The 17062-nt window shown below is 45.0% G+C and overlaps 1 protein-coding gene across 6 annotated transcripts in view; it reads left to right on the forward strand.

Moving 5' to 3' along the window:
* The window catches only part of OSBPL3 (oxysterol binding protein like 3), a 192946-nt gene that overhangs the window by 148386 nt on the left and 27498 nt on the right, over positions 1-17062 (forward strand). For all 6 annotated transcript variants that reach the window (XM_021079019.1, XM_021079020.1, XM_021079018.1 and 3 more), the window contains 4 exons: positions 609-743; positions 1896-1989; positions 5981-6231; positions 10099-10236. In XM_021079019.1, coding sequence (XP_020934678.1) covers positions 609-743; positions 1896-1989; positions 5981-6231; positions 10099-10236 — 618 coding nt within the window. The remainder of the gene's footprint in view (positions 1-608; positions 744-1895; positions 1990-5980; positions 6232-10098; positions 10237-17062) is intronic.

A 17062-nucleotide genomic window follows, 5' to 3' on the forward strand; every position in this document is an offset into this window, starting at 1 on the left:
CGGTGTGGTTAGAGGGAGACAAAAGAGAACTTATCTCATTCATCCATGAATAATGAATGATCTGCCAGCAGGGGCGCTTCTGAACCAAAACACACTGTATTTGTTGAGAGATGCCTCGGGAACAGCACACCAGCCGCTGCAAGAGAATTGGGCCAGAGGAGAGCTGGGTTGGTTGCTCTGAACCAGCCATGCAAGGACATGCATTCAGTACAATTCAGAGGAAATTTCAGGTTGAAAAGAAACATCCTGCAGTGGGAGAGAATAAGAGGATATGAATCAGACAGCACTGGAATTTTTCCCCTCTTAAATGGAACAATACCTGCCCTGCACTGTCTCTTTTTTGGTTTTTTTTTTTTTGCCCTGAAATTTGTTATGTGTGCCTGAGCCATGGTAGCGCCTGCAGGCAGGGTGCCTGTTTGGGAGAGATCTTTGCTTTGCACTGTGTTTTGTGTCAGGCTTGCTTTTCCTCAACTTCAGAGCTGCCCTCTGCTTTGAGCTGCTCGTTTGCCCGAGCCTTGGGTATCCGTGCAACTGAATCAGTTGCTTATTTTGTGTCTCTGGAGACTGTTTCTAAATAGATGCATTTTTTGGTTTTGTGTTTCAAATAGGAAAACTCCAGAGAAGACAGTCGAGCTCTGGTCCATCAGCTTTCCAACGAAAGCCGACTCTCCATCACTGACTCCCTCTCAGAGTTTTTTGATGCACAGGAAGTTCTGTTGTCTCCAAGCTCTTCGGAAAATGAGGTTTGAGCACTGTTTTCAGTTAGGTGCCTTGAAAGTCTCCTTTGTTGCTTTATCCAGTCAATAAATACCCTTATTTATTTATTTATTCATTCATTCATTTACTTTACCTTTTAGGGCTCACATGCAGCATGCGGAGGTTCCCAGGCTAGGGGTCCAATCGGAGCTACAGCTGCTGGCCTACGCCACAGCCACAGCAACACAGGATCCAAGCCGCATCTGCGACCTACCCCACAGCTCACGGCAATGCCAGATCCTTAACCCACTGAGCAAGGCCAGGGATCGAACCCACATCCTCATGGATACTAGTCAGGTTTGTTACCTCTGAGCCACAACGGGAACTCCTAAATACCCATATTTAGAAACACTAAGTTCAGTGTCCCCTTTTTATCATTATGTTCTGTGGATTTTTTTTATAATTTATACTCCAAAAACCACAAAAGGCTACGTGATCTTAGGGAAAAAAAAGGTTATGCAAAGTAGGTGTTGGGCCTGTCCTGGTGTCTGTTACTAGACTTGTTATACCACTTCAATTCCAGGTTAGTGATTTTGACTATTAGGTTAGTGATTTTGACTATTAGCTGTTTGATAATGTGTTATTTCCACTACAGGGCCAGAAGCTAGCGTTATATATATATTTTTATCATTGAATTTGCTCTATAGTAATTTATAATACATAATTATTGTTATAATATTCAAATATGATTATTATAATTAATGTGTAGTTATGCTCTGATATGTGTACTGATAATTTTACCCCTTCAGTTCAGAAGTACTAATATTGTTTATCTGTTAATTCCCATAGAAGAGTTTTTTTTCATAAGTTGTCCAAAGCCAATTTGCAACTCCTTCTACTTAAACACCAACAAATTCTGAAAATGCAGTCCAAATAAGAATTTTTATAATAACTAAAATCTGTAGTTTACTTGTGTCTTCCTTGTGAGAAGGAGTCCAGCATGCATAAGAATTTTAATAATTGATATTTTCTGGGAACTCCTCCTAGGCAGACTGGTATATGGGCTTTATGAAAACAGCATTCAGAATTATTTCTGTAGGTTTATAATGTGGGATTTAAAATGTTTGATCATTTGAAGTAAAAGTTTTATGAAACCTGGCGCGCCTACTCTAATATATATTATTTCTTCTTTCCTGTAGATTTCGGAAGATGATTCGTATGTCAGTGACATAAGTGACAACCTTTCCTTAGACAATCTCAGTAATGATTTAGATAATGAGAGACAGACTTTGGGTAAGAGTTCAGTTATTTGATCTCTAAGTGTTTGAGTCTTTACAGAATACTTGTAAGCATTTGCAGAGTACCTGCTGCCAACAGAGAACTTCATGAGGTCTACATCAGAAACTTAAGGCGTGATCCCCAGCCTGGAGGTTTTTCTAATCTCGGGGGGGACACAGCACTCACCTGTGAAAAATATATTCATTCAAATAAATGTATCTGCCTGAGCAAATTTCTGTTTTGAAAGTAAGTGTCTATCAATTGTCATCTAAATATCAAAAATCAATGCAACAGATTCCTAACATGAACAAACATTCTCCCTGCAAATATATCAAACTCTATATCTTTTTGCCTTTAGATGTCTAATGGTTTTTTTCTATAAGATATAAAAGTTTAGGTCTACGTGGTAATTTAGCTTCAGATTCTTCAAGATAACGCATTTGAAAGTATCAAACTGCTCCTTCCTTAAGGGTAGGGGTTAAGGTATTCTAAGATGTCCCTTTAGTACCAGTTGATCCCAAGGGTGAAAATGATGCCCAGGAAATGTTAGCTGGAACGATGGGGTACCCAGAGTGCCTGCCATTTCCAAACAGCTCTCCTGTAGGGGTTGAGTAAGCAGACTTAAGCCTCTTTAGGAAGGTGACATGAGGGACAGTTCTCTACTGTAGCATCAAGTACAGCCTTGGTGCTTGGTGTGCTTTGGGGTGTCCAGGTTTGTCTGTGCCAGAACACCACCTGTTTTGATATGTAAATGGAGCACAAGGACCACGCGAGGTCCTACTTGATATTTCAGCAAGTGTGTGTGAAAGACACTTACGATGATGAGTTCGTATCTGAAGGCCAAAGCGCCTACTCTCTGGGGGACCGCAGAAAAGGCCGTAACTGCCCTGTCCTCTGGAAGAGCATCCTTTCAGCACCTCACCTGCTGGAAGTCAGAATCTCGTAACACTGTATCTTTCTTGAATTGTTTCTGGAGAGATGAACCTTTTGAAGGAAAAGTCTGAGAAGGAGTGATTCGAAGGCGAAAACCAGTAATACAGGAGCAAGTGCGTGTGCTACATGTCTTTCCAGAAAAACAAGGAGACAAATAAAAAGAAATGAGGCATCACTTATGCCCTTGGCAAGCAGCACTCTCAATAGATGGGAAGCCCTCCTGTGGAGGAGGAAGATGGACAGGTGCTGAGGTCCTTCTATTCGGGGCCTTAGAGAGAGGGCCAAGGGGAACGCGGTTGATGGATGGTTCAGAGGTCCCAGCTGGGCACAGAGGACTTGCCTCCAAGCCTAAGACCTGAGGACGCCAGCCTGGAAAACAGTGTAAGAGGTGAAGGCTGGTTCTCTCTCTTTCTTATTCCACAGCCGTTTTGCTAGATTTCAGACCAGTATGTCCTTAGCTTGAACAAACACTGGCCCAAACCCAGCAGTATTTGGAAGGTTAGATTTCTACACACCAGTGCACCACTGAGAAAACTGTGTGTAAAAATAACCTGTGCATCCCAGGACACAGTATTGCCCATAGAAGGAAAGAGGATTGGATCAAGGTCTTAATAAATTATCACACTGGAATTTCTCTGAGCCTGTAGTAAATGCTAGGTATGTAGAATAAGCCTGTTCATTTCTCGGCCCCTTCACGTCAGTAGGCACATGTTAGAATCCGTGACTGTGGTGGGTGCTGTGTTGAGGTGCCGTGATTAGGAATAGAGACTCGGGCCAGATTTCCTCAAGCCCAGCCCTGCCACTCAATGGTCATGTGTTCTAGAACAAGTTACTTAATTTCTCTGTGCCTCGGTGACTTCATCTGTAAAGTGGGGATCATAATACTGTTTACTTCAAGAGGTTGTTACCGAGAAGAGATGAGACAATATATGCCAGATTCTTGGAATACTATCACAGAGTAAAAGCTACATATATCTTAGCCTTTATTATTAGTGATAGTATGGTAGTCTTTCAAAATTTAGATTAGTGTAGGAATTCCCGTCGTGGTGCAGTGGTTAACGAATCCGACCAGGAACCATGAGGTTGCGGGTTCGATCCCTGGCCTTGCTCAGTGGGTTAGGGATCCGGCGTTGCTGTGAGCTGTGGTGTAGGTCGCACATGCAGTTTGGATCCCGTGTTGCTTTGGCTGTGGCATAGGCTGGCGGCTGTGGCTCTGATTGGCCCCCTAGCCTGGGAACCTCCATATGCCTAGAAAAGGCAAAAAGCCAAAAAAAAAAAAAAAAGGATTAGTGTAATCAAAGAAAGTCTTTTGAGATTACATGGACAGCTGTTTTTAAAGACTGTTATCATTTGTAGCTGGTTACTTGTGTAAATCAGATTTTTGCCCATGTTCAGCAATTAAACCCAGGATTTAATTGGATGCTTAGATTAACATGAAACTTCACGATGTGACCCCAGTTTCATATTCTCCTGTTTATCAAAGCAGACTCATTGTTCAGAATGATTGGCTTTATGATAAAACCCCACTTTCTCATATGCTGATTTAATGCCAAAGACTTCCTTTGAAAACAGGCTAAGTTGGGGTGGAAAGGGATTTCAGAGCATGAGGCAATGAAACGGTAAAAAAATCAATGTAAATACCTCAAAGGTCAATGTTTCATTCATCAAAAACAAACAAACAAACAAACAAAAACAACCCTGCGCAGATCCAATTTAAAGGTAAATGTCGAAAGGGGGTTAAATTGGAAAACAAATATAAAAACAAAAGAGTGCGTCTTGGAGTTCCTGTCATGGCTCAGCGGAAACACATCTGCCTGGCAGCCATGAGGATGCAGGTTCAATCCCTGGCCTTGCTCAGTGGGTTAAGGATCCGGTGTTGCTGTGGCTGTGGTGTTGGCCGGCAGCTACAGCTCCTATTCGACCCCTCACCTGGGAACCTCCCTATGCCGTGAATGCAGCCCTAAAAAGACAAAAAGCTAAAGAATAAAGAAAAAAAAAGAGTATGTCCTAATTATATAAATAGGAAAGACAATTCAAAAAAGAAATATTCGTGAAAGCATTCCAAGACAAACTAGGAGTTTTCAAGTGTGAGTTAGAACAAGGAGATAGCACTGGCCACCTAACAGTTTGCCAGGACTTCAAAACAAATGCTGACAAGCCTGGAGGGGCCTCAGAACATAGACACTGGCAAATGCTGCTGATACTTGGGAAAGTGATACAGCCTTTGGGAAGAGCAGATCATATGAATTCAAAGTCTAAAAATGTCTGTAGTCTTCAACCTTTATATAACCTTAGAAAATATTCAGAGACATAATCAAATATCGAAGACCAGGAATATTCACTCTTTTTTTTTTTTTTTTTTTTTACATCATGGTAAGACATTGAAACAAATCTGAAAGTCTAACAGTAGATGAATGATTCAGTAAGTTATGGCTTAGCCATAGCATGGCATTTTTTTTTTATAGTTATTTTAGAAGAATTTTCAATAGCCTGCAAAAACAACTTGGGTAACTGATTACGCAGGACATTAAGCTGTACAAACCTTGTGAGCTATGTGGGGAAAACGCTAAATGAAAATATTCCAAAGTATAAATGGCTATTCTTTCTGGGATAAGGTATGACTTTTATTTCCTTTATCATTTTCCTGTAATAAACGCAGCTGTTGTGTCAGAATTTGTAACAGATTTTTCAAAGGCGTTTAAAATTTTGTTATCAGAACTTGAAGTGTTTTTTTAAAAAAGTGTTTAAAAGTAACCTGCTCTGGGCAGAGCAATTCAGTTTCCCATTGTATTCTAAGTGCCGAAAAGCTGCAAGGAACCGACTTCTGAATAGCAACGTGCAGAGCTCTCTGTAAACAAAGTCCACCAGTTTGAGGGCTTGTCATTTGGGGGACTTGGTTTCGCTGCTCGGAATTCTTTTTATGTTCGGCTGACTTGCAGGCCTCATCTGGATAGCTGAGATTGATAGTATCATGGGGTACCTGCTCGGTAAGGTTTTATTTGTGGATTTTTCTTTCCTTTCTAATAATGAAGTGAAAATTCTTAGAAGGCAACCAGGCTTATTTCCCTTTCAGGGCCTGTTCTCGAACGTGGGGGGGAGGCCAAGTCCCAAAGAAGGACCTGCTTGCCGGCGCCCTGCCCCAATTCCAGTAACATCAGCTTGTGGAACATCCTGCGAAATAACATCGGCAAGGACCTGTCGAAGGTGGCCATGCCGGTGGAGCTCAACGAGCCTCTCAACACGCTGCAGAGGCTCTGCGAGGAGCTGGAGTACAGCGAGCTCCTGGACCAGGCCGCCCAGATGCCCAGCGCCCTGGAGAGGATGGTGAGCATGGCACCTGCCGCCTGAGCACCGGCCCCCACCCCTGAGCCAGAGGCCGGTCCCAGGGCCCGACAGAGCTCGGACGGGCCCAGCCAGGGCCCCTGTCCCTCTGGTTCCCATCACGATTGCCCATCAGATGGGTGACTTTCCCAGTGACCCCTGGTTCCCCCCTGCCTGGCTGTTTCCCGTCCCTTTGTCCTGACTTTTACCATTTGGAGGCAGCTTCGCTGTGACAGCTGCAGCCTGGGGCCGTTCTGCTCTGTGGTTTGGGGGTTTCCTCTTTCTCCAGAACCTTCCATGTGATGGTTCTGATAATGCCTGGCTGGGAAAACATGTCTTGAGGGCTATCTGAGTGTTTATTTTTATGACCCAGCGTGGATAGGATTTAGTTTTTTGAACTGGCTTTTTTTTGTTTTGGTCATGGGGGGGTTGGTTGGGGTGTTTTTGTTTTTTTCCATCCAGGGTAATTTTCCTTTGAGAACGTTTTTCTTTATTTTTGTAATTGTTCTGTCAGCGCCTAAATTTTTAGAAAATACCTTTCATTCATGGAAGAGATTCTCACATCAGAAAGATTCTTCTCTCCCCCACTTTTTTTTTGTTGTTGTTGTGTTTTTGTTTTGTCTTTTCAGGGCCACACCTGTGACACATGGAAGTTCACAGGCTAGGGAACGAATTGGAGCTGTAACTGCTGGCCTACACCATAGTCACAGCAACACGGGATCCAAGCCACATCTGCAACCTACACCACAGCTCATGGCAATGCCAGATCCCTAACCCACTGAGCAAGGCCAGGGGTCGGACCCATGTCCTCATGGATACTAGTTGGTTTCGTTACCACGGAGCCACAATGGGAACTCCCCCCACTTATTTTATAGAGTTAAGTTAAAAAACAAAACAAAACAAAAAACCCTCATCCTAGAAAAATTAACCTTCTGTTCCTCTACACAGCCTCAGTTTCAATCAGGCGACGGGGCGTCCAACAAAGGGGCCTTGAGGTATTTCTCGCCTTCCCCTGTCCTGTGGGGATGGAGGTAGGGAGACCTTAGTGGCGAGACAGTGACCAAATCAGCTCTTTCTATGACTGTGGCTGTTTGTTCTTCAAACAGAATGTCTCTTGCTTTTTTTATTTTTCATTTTTTTTTTTTTTTTTGCTTTTTAGGGCCACACCCACGGCATATGGAGGTTCCCAGGCTAGGGGTCGAATGGGAGCTGTAGCCGCTGGCCTACACCATAGCTCACCGCAATGCCGGATCCTTAACCCACTGAGCGAGGCCAGGGATCGAACCTGCAACCTCGTGGTTCCTAGTCAGGTTCATTTCCGCCTCGCCACAAAGGGGACTCGCTCTGCCTCTTTTCGCTTCCTCACACCTGTTTAGCCTCAGGGACCCAGCCATGCCTCTCCTCATTGATGGAGGACACCACTGTTTTCTAACTTGTATGTGTTCTGCAGGGTAGACCCATTAAAACTTCCATTTCTGGAGCAATTTGAGGATTAAGAGGGAATCTTAACTACGGGCTGAGACAGACACCCATCTCATCCCACACAGTCCCCAGAGGCTTCTCCCATCCAAGAGATTCTCTTTCTTGATACAGTGATAGTAAGAGGAGGAGAGACAAACAGTTTATTTTTTTTATCTTGTTATCTTCCCCAGAGAATTTCCGTGAACAAAAGGAGGCAAATAGTTTCCAAGGCAAATATGAAAAGTTAACATGGGTGGACCGCAGTTTTCTTTAAAGAAAAGGATTGACTTTGCAGAGGAAGCCCTTCTTAAAGGTGTTTCATTCCTGTAGCAGTTCAGGCTGTCAGCCAATGGATTTTGGTGTCATTGACCTTGAGAAGAGCTTTGAGGACAGGCTTCGCTTTCCAGCACCAATAACGAGGAAGCACAGGAGAGCACTGGGGAGGAGCCTAGCCCATGGATTGTGTTCTCTGCTCTGAGTAGGAGGGCCTGCTCACAGCCGTGCAGACTCTCTCATGTTGGCAGCCACAGGAGGATGCCTGGTTTGGCCTTCTCCCTCTATCCGTTGTGCTCCGGCATCATAAATGATACCAGATTCTTTTTTCTCTTTTTCTTTTTATTCTCCTTTTTAGAGCCACACCCATGGCATATGGAAATTCCCAGGCTAGGGGTCCAATCAGAGCTGCAGCTGCCAGCCTGCACCACAGCCACAGCCATGCCAGATCCTTAACCCACTGAGGGAGGCCAGGGATTGAACCCACATCCTCATGGACCTTGTGTGAGGTTCTTAACCTGCTGAGTCACAACGGGAACTCCAGGTTCTCCTGTACGTTGCTATATTTTAAATTCTGCAGGTGCATCAGGGTTGACTCAGCATCCCATATAGACGAGTGACCTTGCTGTTTAACAGGTAGCAGACATCTGAGGAAGCAGAGGGGAGAACAGATACCCAGGTTTCAAGAGCAGACTGAGTCGAGCACAGTGAATTGACTTTTATAAGCTCTGCAGCTTCTCTAGAGTGTTCTGAACACTCTCATGTGAGGTAGTAAAGTAGGTCCAGTTTGCAAAGGGCTAAGGAAATTTATGTGGATAGTGGACATTTATGAAAGGCACGCAGCTTTTTTTTCTAGTATAAGAAACTTCACGAAGTGAACTGAGATGAGGAAACATTGAGATTATTACTGAGTATTAGAAAGGAAAATTTGTTATTGCTACTTAGGCTTAATTTTTTGCCCCCCCCCCCCAAAAGACAAAGAATACAGACACACCTCGGAGATATTGTGGATTTGGTCCCAAACCGCTGCAATAAAGCAAATATCGCACTAAAGTGAGTCATGAATTTTTTGGTTTCCTAGTGCATCAAAAGTTATGTTTACACTGTGCTGTAGTCTCTTATGTGTACAACAGTATTATGTCAAAAAAAACCCATTAATGTATAATTAAAAAAATACTTTATCGCTAAAAAATTCTCATCTGAGCCTTCGGTAAGTGGTAGCGGTACCATCAAAGGTCACTGATCACAGATCAGCATAACGAACATAATAATGATGCAGAAGTTTGCAACAATACCAGAATTATCAAAACATGACAGAGAGACCCAAAGTGAGCAAATACCGTTGGAAAAATGGCACCAGTAGACTTGACACAGGGTTGCCGCCAATCTTCAGTTTATTAAAAAACACAACGTCTGCGAAGCACAGAAATGGAAAATACGAGAACAGGAGGCGTGCCTGTTCTGAGTCTCATTGGCTCTGAAAGGAGAACCGTGGGAAATGCAGACGCCCTCAGAGCCAGGCCATTAAAGGATTTTGTTCATTTCATGTTCACCTCGGCTTTTTCCTTCCCTTCCCTTCTCAAGTTTTCCTTTTTCCTCCCCGCAAAGCAGAACCTCTAAAAGGCGCTGTGCTCTGTGTCATGGCTTGTTGCCCAGGCTCAGGAAAAGACTCCCACCGATTTTCTTCCGTCGAAATGAATTTTTTGGTTTCTGCGATACCACATTGTGAGTGGTTAAACTAAGGATGCTTATTCTTGAATTTGGAGGAGAGTTTGGCTTTTTTAATGCTCTTCCTCCCCCTCCTCCTTAAAAGCCTTCGCACAACATCAGGATTCTCAGACAGCGTCTGGTTTAGAGGTGCTGACATCATCTTGAAAGCTTCTGCCCACTTGCAGGCATCCAGCCCAATGGACAGTTTGAGAAGGTCTGGTTCATTTGTCTCTGGCCAGAATGGACATTATTGAAAACTGCCACTTGAAAACAAAGTCGGTTTGGGTGCCTATCGGCCAGAGACAAATCTTTGGCTTTTCCAGATAAACCAGAAAGAGAAAAGGAGAGGTTTTCCTTTATCCATGCCTTTGCGAAACGTCAGTGTCTTGGTGTCCGAAATAACCCGGGTCTCATGCCTCTCCCCAGGTCTACGTGGCCGCCTTCGCCGTGTCAGCCTACGCATCCAGCTACTTCCGAGCCGGGAGCAAGCCCTTTAATCCGGTTCTTGGAGAAACGTATGAGTGTATTCGCGAGGACAAGGGCTTCCAGTTCTTTTCAGAGCAGGTGGGCATTCACCCTTTTTGTTTGTTGGCTGGAGGTGCTCATGCCTCTCATTAAATGTGCTTTTGAAATATTTATTTCCCCGCTTTCACTGGCTTCAAAGCAACCAAGATAATGACAGAGCTTTTACTCAGAAAGAGAGGGATCAGCTTCCTTCCACGGAAACCGAGCCACCACCCATGGGGTCACGGTGCTAGCAAGGCCGAGGCTCGCTTGGCTGGGTGCATCGTCAGAGCCCTTTCTGTTGGAAGTCGTGGTGGAGAGGGAGGTTCAAAGCACGAAGCTGTAGGAGTTCCTGTCGTGGCTCAGTGGTTAATGAATCTGACTAGGAGCCATGAGGTTGCAGGTTCGATCCCTGGCCTTGCTCAGTGGGTTAAGGATCTGGCGTTGCCAGGAGCTGTGGTGTAGGTTGCAGACACGGCTCGGATTCGATTCAACCCCTAGCCTGGAACCTCCATGTCGGCCCAAGAAATGACAAAAAGGCAAAAAAATAAATAAATAAAAAAATAAAAGCACAAAGCTGTAGCACAGGGAACTATATATCCAGCCTCTCAGGATAGACCATAATGGGAGATAATAGAAAAAGAATGTGTGTGCATATATATTTATATATATGGCTAGCTCACTTTGCTGTATAGCAGAAACTGGCACGACATTGTAAATCAACATTCTTTAGTAAAAAATTAATTAAAAAACAAACAAAAAACTTAAAACACATGAAGCATTTGGCCAAAGTGCAAGTTAGAGATTTAGAGTGTGGGGAGTTGCCATTGTGGCTCAGCAGTCATGCACCCGACTGGTATCTATGAGGATGGAGGTTCGAACCCTGGCCTTGCTCAGTAGGTTAAGAATGTGCTGTGGTGTAGGTCACAGATGTGGCTTGGATCCTGTGTTGCTGTGGCTGTGGGGTAGGCTGGCAGCTATAGCTCCAATTTGACCCCCAGCCTGGGAACTTCCATATGCTGCTGGTGTGGCCCTAAAAATTAAAAAAAAAAAAATGAAGCATGCACCCCAGCTCCTTGACCTCATCCTTCTAGAGCATGAGCGCTCCATCAGAATGAGCAGCACCTAATAGATGCAGTATTCTTGATTTCGATTTAAGAGGAATCATTCACTTGTGTATTATTCATTCCGTCCGTAAGTACTTCTTGATCCTGTGCCACGTGCCTGGCATTGTTCTAGGAGCTGGGATCCCACAGTGGCTCCGGCGCTGGGAGGCAGACAAGAACGCCTGTCCCCCAGTGCCCGGATGGACATATAGTGTATTTATGCAACCTGAGTTCCCTGAGGTTCCACGGGGCTCTTCCCATCCGAGTCAGCAGAGAATAATATTCAAGAAAGTGTCTCTGGAGTCAGCCAGCATAGATTCAGAGGTCAGCTCTACCCCTCACTAGGGTGTAGCTCAGGGCACGTTCCCTCCGTTCTCTGCGCTTCAGTTTTCTCTTTAAAGTGGAGACGATGATAACGGTACAGACCTCGGATGGCTTTGCGATGAAGAAATGAGATCTTCTCTACAAAGCACTTAGAGCATTTTTACTTCAAGTATAAAGTGTGCAGCGGGGGCTTGCATGGTTTGCAATGGTGGAATGTTGGGAATCTCCAAAATATCTGTCACTAAGGAATTATTTAGTTAAAATAGAGTGCACACAGACTGGAAACGAACACCAGTTCTCTCCCATCTGGCTAAAGCAGTGCCTGAACGCATCCACCCTCTGTCTGTCTCTAAATGTCAGTCTGGGAACCTTAAGCATCATTGCTTCAACACAGTTGTCTCCTCCCGATTCTTAGAAAACTGAGGGAAAGGGAGTGGGCTGCTAAAACATGATTTTCTTCCTGGAATCTTGCTGCCTTCTGCATCTGGACTGAGCTATGGGAGCAGGAGGGGAGGGGGGGTGTGGCGGAGAAACTTGTGAAGACGGTGGCTTGCTTCACTGTAAATTAGGAGCCAGGTTCTCTGAAACTCTAAGGAAAATGATTGCACAATAATCCCAAAGCACATTTTCAATAGCTTTCCAGTTAGCAGCTAAAATGAGAAATTAATCACTGCTCTTGGGGAGGTAGGGGGTTAAATCAGGAGGTGAAGGGATAAGATAATCTGATTCAGATTCAGCTACGTTATTTAAATACTAAACCTAAAATGGAACGAGAAGAAATGAAAATATAATTTCGTTACCATGGCATTATAGGCACTCGTGTGAAAACACAAAGGCCAAAAATAGCTCCGAATACAGCGGGATGAATAGGTAGAAGAAAAGCGTAGGAACGTGAGCTTGTGTAAAGAAAGCTGAGCTGCAGTCCCATGTGTGTCCCTGACGGGGCAGGGCCAGCTCAGGTTCTGCTCCCGGATCCCCGTGGTGGCACCAGGAGAGAAAGCAGAGCTCCTGGGAGCCTGTGCCCGGAGATGGAAAGAGCCTTGCATAGCTTAGCCCTTAGCCCTGTGACGTGGATCCCCAGGAAATAAGCAAGAAAGGGATCTGGTCGTCATTTGTAGCACAGGATACGCTGGGTGTGTAATGTGAACACGCTTTCAGATCCTAACCCCACCACTTTGTATGTGGCCTTGTGTGAGCTGCTTCAACTTTCTGAACCTCGGCTGTTTCTTTATCTGTGAAACCAGGGTGGGCATGCTTCGCTCCGAGGTCGCGGGAAGGCAAGGTGACATAACTCATTGATACCTAAAGTTCTTGCACGTTTGGTACTTGGCAACTGCGCTTGTATTTAGAAGCAACTTTTATGTATGTATTTGTTTTTAAAATTGGAGTATAGTGGACTTACACTGTTATATTAGTCTTAGGTGTACAGCAAGGTGATTCAGTCAGACATATAATTATACCCATTCTCTTTTCCCACATAGGTTATCACAAACTATTGAGTAGATTTTCCTTAATCATGTGTTTTATACAGGGGTGTGTATGTGGTGTTCCCACCCTCTCAATTCCTCCCTACCCTTAATGGTGTCACCTGTGGTAACCACAGGATTGGTTTTGAAATCTGCAAGTTTGTTTCTGTTTTATAAATAAGTTCTTTTTTAATAATTATATTAGATTCCACATACAGGTGATAACATACGGTATTTGTCTTTATCTGACTGACTTCACCACTCACTGTGATAATCTCTAAGTCCATCCATGCTGCTGCAAATGGCATTGTTTCATTCTTTTTGTGGCCGAATAATATTCCATTGTATATAGGTACCATACCTTCTCTATCCATTCTTCTGTTGATGGACATTTAGGTTGAGAAGCAACTTTTAAAATGCTTTTTAATGTGCAGATATACAGTGGGGGGGGCTGTTGTTTTTTGGGTTTTTTGTTTGTTTGTTTTTGCTTTTTAGGGTTGCACTTGCAGCATATGGAAGTTCCCAGGCTAGGGGTTGAATCAGAGCTGCAGCTGCAGGCCTATGCCACAGCCACAGTAGTGAGGCATCTGAGCTGCCTCTGTGACCTACACCACAGCTCACCACAATGCCAGGTCCTTAACCTTCTGAGCGAGGCCAGGGATCAAACCTGCATCCTCATGGATACTAGTTAAGTTCATTACTGCTGAGCCATGACAGGAACTCCCATCATGCAGTGTTAAGAGCAGTTAGAGAAGTGCTGAAATAATATATACTGTACATCCTCTACTGAATCAGGTGGTTTGAAGGTGACCTTATGTCTTTGGTGAGGCTGTGACCGAAAGTCAGCCATGAGGCAGCCAGGAGTCCTCACAGCTGGCCTCACTTGGGAACACCACCAGTCCTGGTCATGAAGGAGCCACTTCACCTGTCTGGAATTTAGCCTTATGGCCTCAGATAGTTGATTCTTTTAATATATCCCAAGATGGATGAGTTTCCAGGGACAGAGTCACACTAGCTAAGCTTATGAGAGACTGAGATATAGACCAGCAGGCTTCAGTATGCCTTTTTTATGAAAATTAGACCTGTCATTAGAGCAGCCCAACCAGGAATACTTTCCCTGCAGACAGATTACTTGAGAAGCCAAAATCAAAGTCATCAAGTGAGTGCACAGGTAAGGAGAGCTGGCTCTTCAGTTCAGTGTGTCAGGCTGTCCCCTGCCCCAGGACTGGGAGGGCTTTGGCCCAGAGGAGACGCATCGATTCAGCCTCCTGCGCTCCCTCTCCCACCCTACTGTCTATGCGCCCAGCGCACCCACTGCATGAAGCCTTCTCGGGGAACACATCTAAGGAGAGCGCCAGAGCGTTTGTTCCGTTTCCCGCTGGAACCTGCCAGCCTGGCTCTTCCTGCTTCTGGCCCTGGAGACAGTCTATTATGGAAACAGCGTGACGCTGCCCTTGTCCATCGTGTGAGCTTTCAGAGTTCGGGGGCGTCTTTGCTTTCTTGCCCCTCTCTGCAATGAGTAGGGGTTACTGAATGACTAATAAACTGAGCCGGACCTCTAAATTCGTATTTCGAGGTGGAATTTTATTCTAAGAACACCGAGAGAAATCCTATCTGCAACTGAAAGGACATGGAAAGAGACAAAGGTACCCAACTTTTAGCTTTTCTACTGAGTTTTCCAGACCACAGGGGCAGGTGCTTTGGAAAGCGGTGTCTCTCTTTTTCCTCCAAGCCCTTGGCCTTTGTTGCCCGTGGTTTTGGTGGGGGTGGGGAGGCTTGGAGTCATCAGGGGCAAAGGGAGTTTGCTTCAGAGTTCAGCTCCATGGAAGCTTGCCCCCAGTACATCATTTCTCACCTAAAAGACCCCAAAATTCGGGCTAAAAATGGCTCATGGCGTCAGGAAGCGGAGAAAGCAGTTGCTGTTCGAATGTTCCTTGTCACAGTTAACGAGCATCATGCTGCAGGGCGCGTTACGCTTTTCACATTTGTACGGGGTCTTCTTTGGTCTTCACATACCCCGTGTGGCAGGTGAGGCACCCGAGGCCTGGCCCCTCTGGGCTCCGGCGCCCCTCCACTGACACCCTCGGTTGCCACCCCAGCATCCTCTCTCCCCCACCTTTTTTTGGTGTCTCTTAACATAGGTTTAGTTACTGTGCTCAGAGCTGCCAGAGGCATCAGCTGCCCCTGTGAAAACAGCCTTTCGTAGACTGTTCAGACTCTGAGGTTTTGCTTGTCCTTGTCCCTTCAACTTTCATCCTCCCGACTCAAGCAGGACTTTGTTCTCCACTCCCGTTGGGGGCTGGCCAGGAGCCTTTGTGAACAAGGAACGTTCAGGAATCAATCATAAACATTCCAGTCTCATGTTCTAACCTCTGACTGTTCCACCCTCTCAGGGAGGGGTTTCCTCTCTGCCAAGAAATCTGATTCAGCCTTGGTTTTCCAAGTATGCCAGAAAGGGGAACATTCCGAAGGAAAGACTTTCTTTCCCTCCGCAGGGCCAAGTATGGTCCTGGTAGGTTACCCTCACTGATGCTCTGGCTGCCTGGCTGGAGCTTCATCAGGGACCCGCTGGCTCAGAAAATTCATTTCAGGAGTTCCCGTCATGGCTCAGGAGTAATAAACCCGACTAGTATCATGAAGATGCAGGTTCAGTCCATGGGGGCCCTCTCAGTGGGTTAAGGATCTGGTATTGCCGTGAGCTGGGGTGTAGGTCAGATGTGGCTCAGATCCCACGTGGCTGTGGCTGTAGTGTAGGCTGGCGGCTATAGCTCCAGTTCGCCCCCTAGCCTGGGAATTTCCATATGCTGTGGGTGCAGCTCTAAAAATAAAAGAAAGAGGAAATCCATTTCAGTTCACTTTGCTTCTTTTTTGTGCCTTTGGGAAAAGCTTGGTGTCTCTAAAGGATATGCAGTTAAGCTATTGTCTAAAAGTGGCTTTTCCTAATTGCCTGGCGCTTCAGGCGTCAGATCACTGTTCGAGTCATTTTAACCATTATCCACCCAGCCACCTGCTGTTGAGTTTCTGACAGAAAAGCTGAGCAGAGTTGTTGAAAGTTACTAAAAGGTAAGAGATTCAAATGAAGTATTTTTTCCTTTGCTTCCTGGCTCAGCCTTCTTCTTTTTCTGTTAATCATTAGAACTCTGAACACACATTCTTGGCTGGACTTGAAAATACCATACCTATCACCTACCTCTCTGCACACCCACCTGACCCTCTCAAGAGTCCTTTTATTTACTAGTAGGCAGGGTTGTTTACTTCTGATAAAAGTGGCAGCTTATTTAAAGACTTTATCAAGGGGAAATTCAAGCTGTTCAAATAAAACTCGGAATTCTTGTGGCTCAGTGGTTAATGAAACTGATTGGCATCCATGAGGATGCCAGTTCGATCCCTGGCCTCGATCCGTGAGTTAAGGATCCGGCATTGCCACTGCTCAGACTTTGAGTTGCTGTGGCTGTGCTGTAGGCTGGCAGCTATGGCTCTGACTTGACCCCTAGCCTGGGAACCTCCATATGCCGTGGGTGCAGCTCTAAAAAGACAAAAAGACAAAAAAAAAAAAAAAGGCAATAAATCAACTGTAAGGTGACTCAACCAGTGCTTTCCCATTTTTAGGTCAAGTCATTATTTAACTTTTTTTTTTTAAAGAAATTGTGTTTATCAAAGAAAACTCTATGCTTAACTCTAAACTTAGTGGAAGAGAAAATAATTGGCAACTGTATTTTCCCCAAAACTGGGCCTTGGCATCATCCTTAAGAGCTTCCTTCTATAATCCACATGCTACTCATCAGCAAATCCCAAGGTCTTCCTTGCAAAGCCAGCCAATGTCACTGCCTCTGCTGCTGGTGCTGGCCACTGAGCCTGGCATTGATGACCAGGCTTGTGCAGTAGTCTCATTAACCAGTCTCTTGTTTCCATAGCCTGTTTCTCACCCAGCAGCCAGATTATCTCTCTCCGGATTCCCCAAGTCACGTGGGATCAAATCTCACAGTCCAC

The sequence above is a fragment of the Sus scrofa genome, chromosome 18 (assembly GCF_000003025.6).
Source record: "Sus scrofa isolate TJ Tabasco breed Duroc chromosome 18, Sscrofa11.1, whole genome shotgun sequence".
Lineage (NCBI taxonomy): Eukaryota > Metazoa > Chordata > Mammalia > Artiodactyla > Suidae > Sus > Sus scrofa.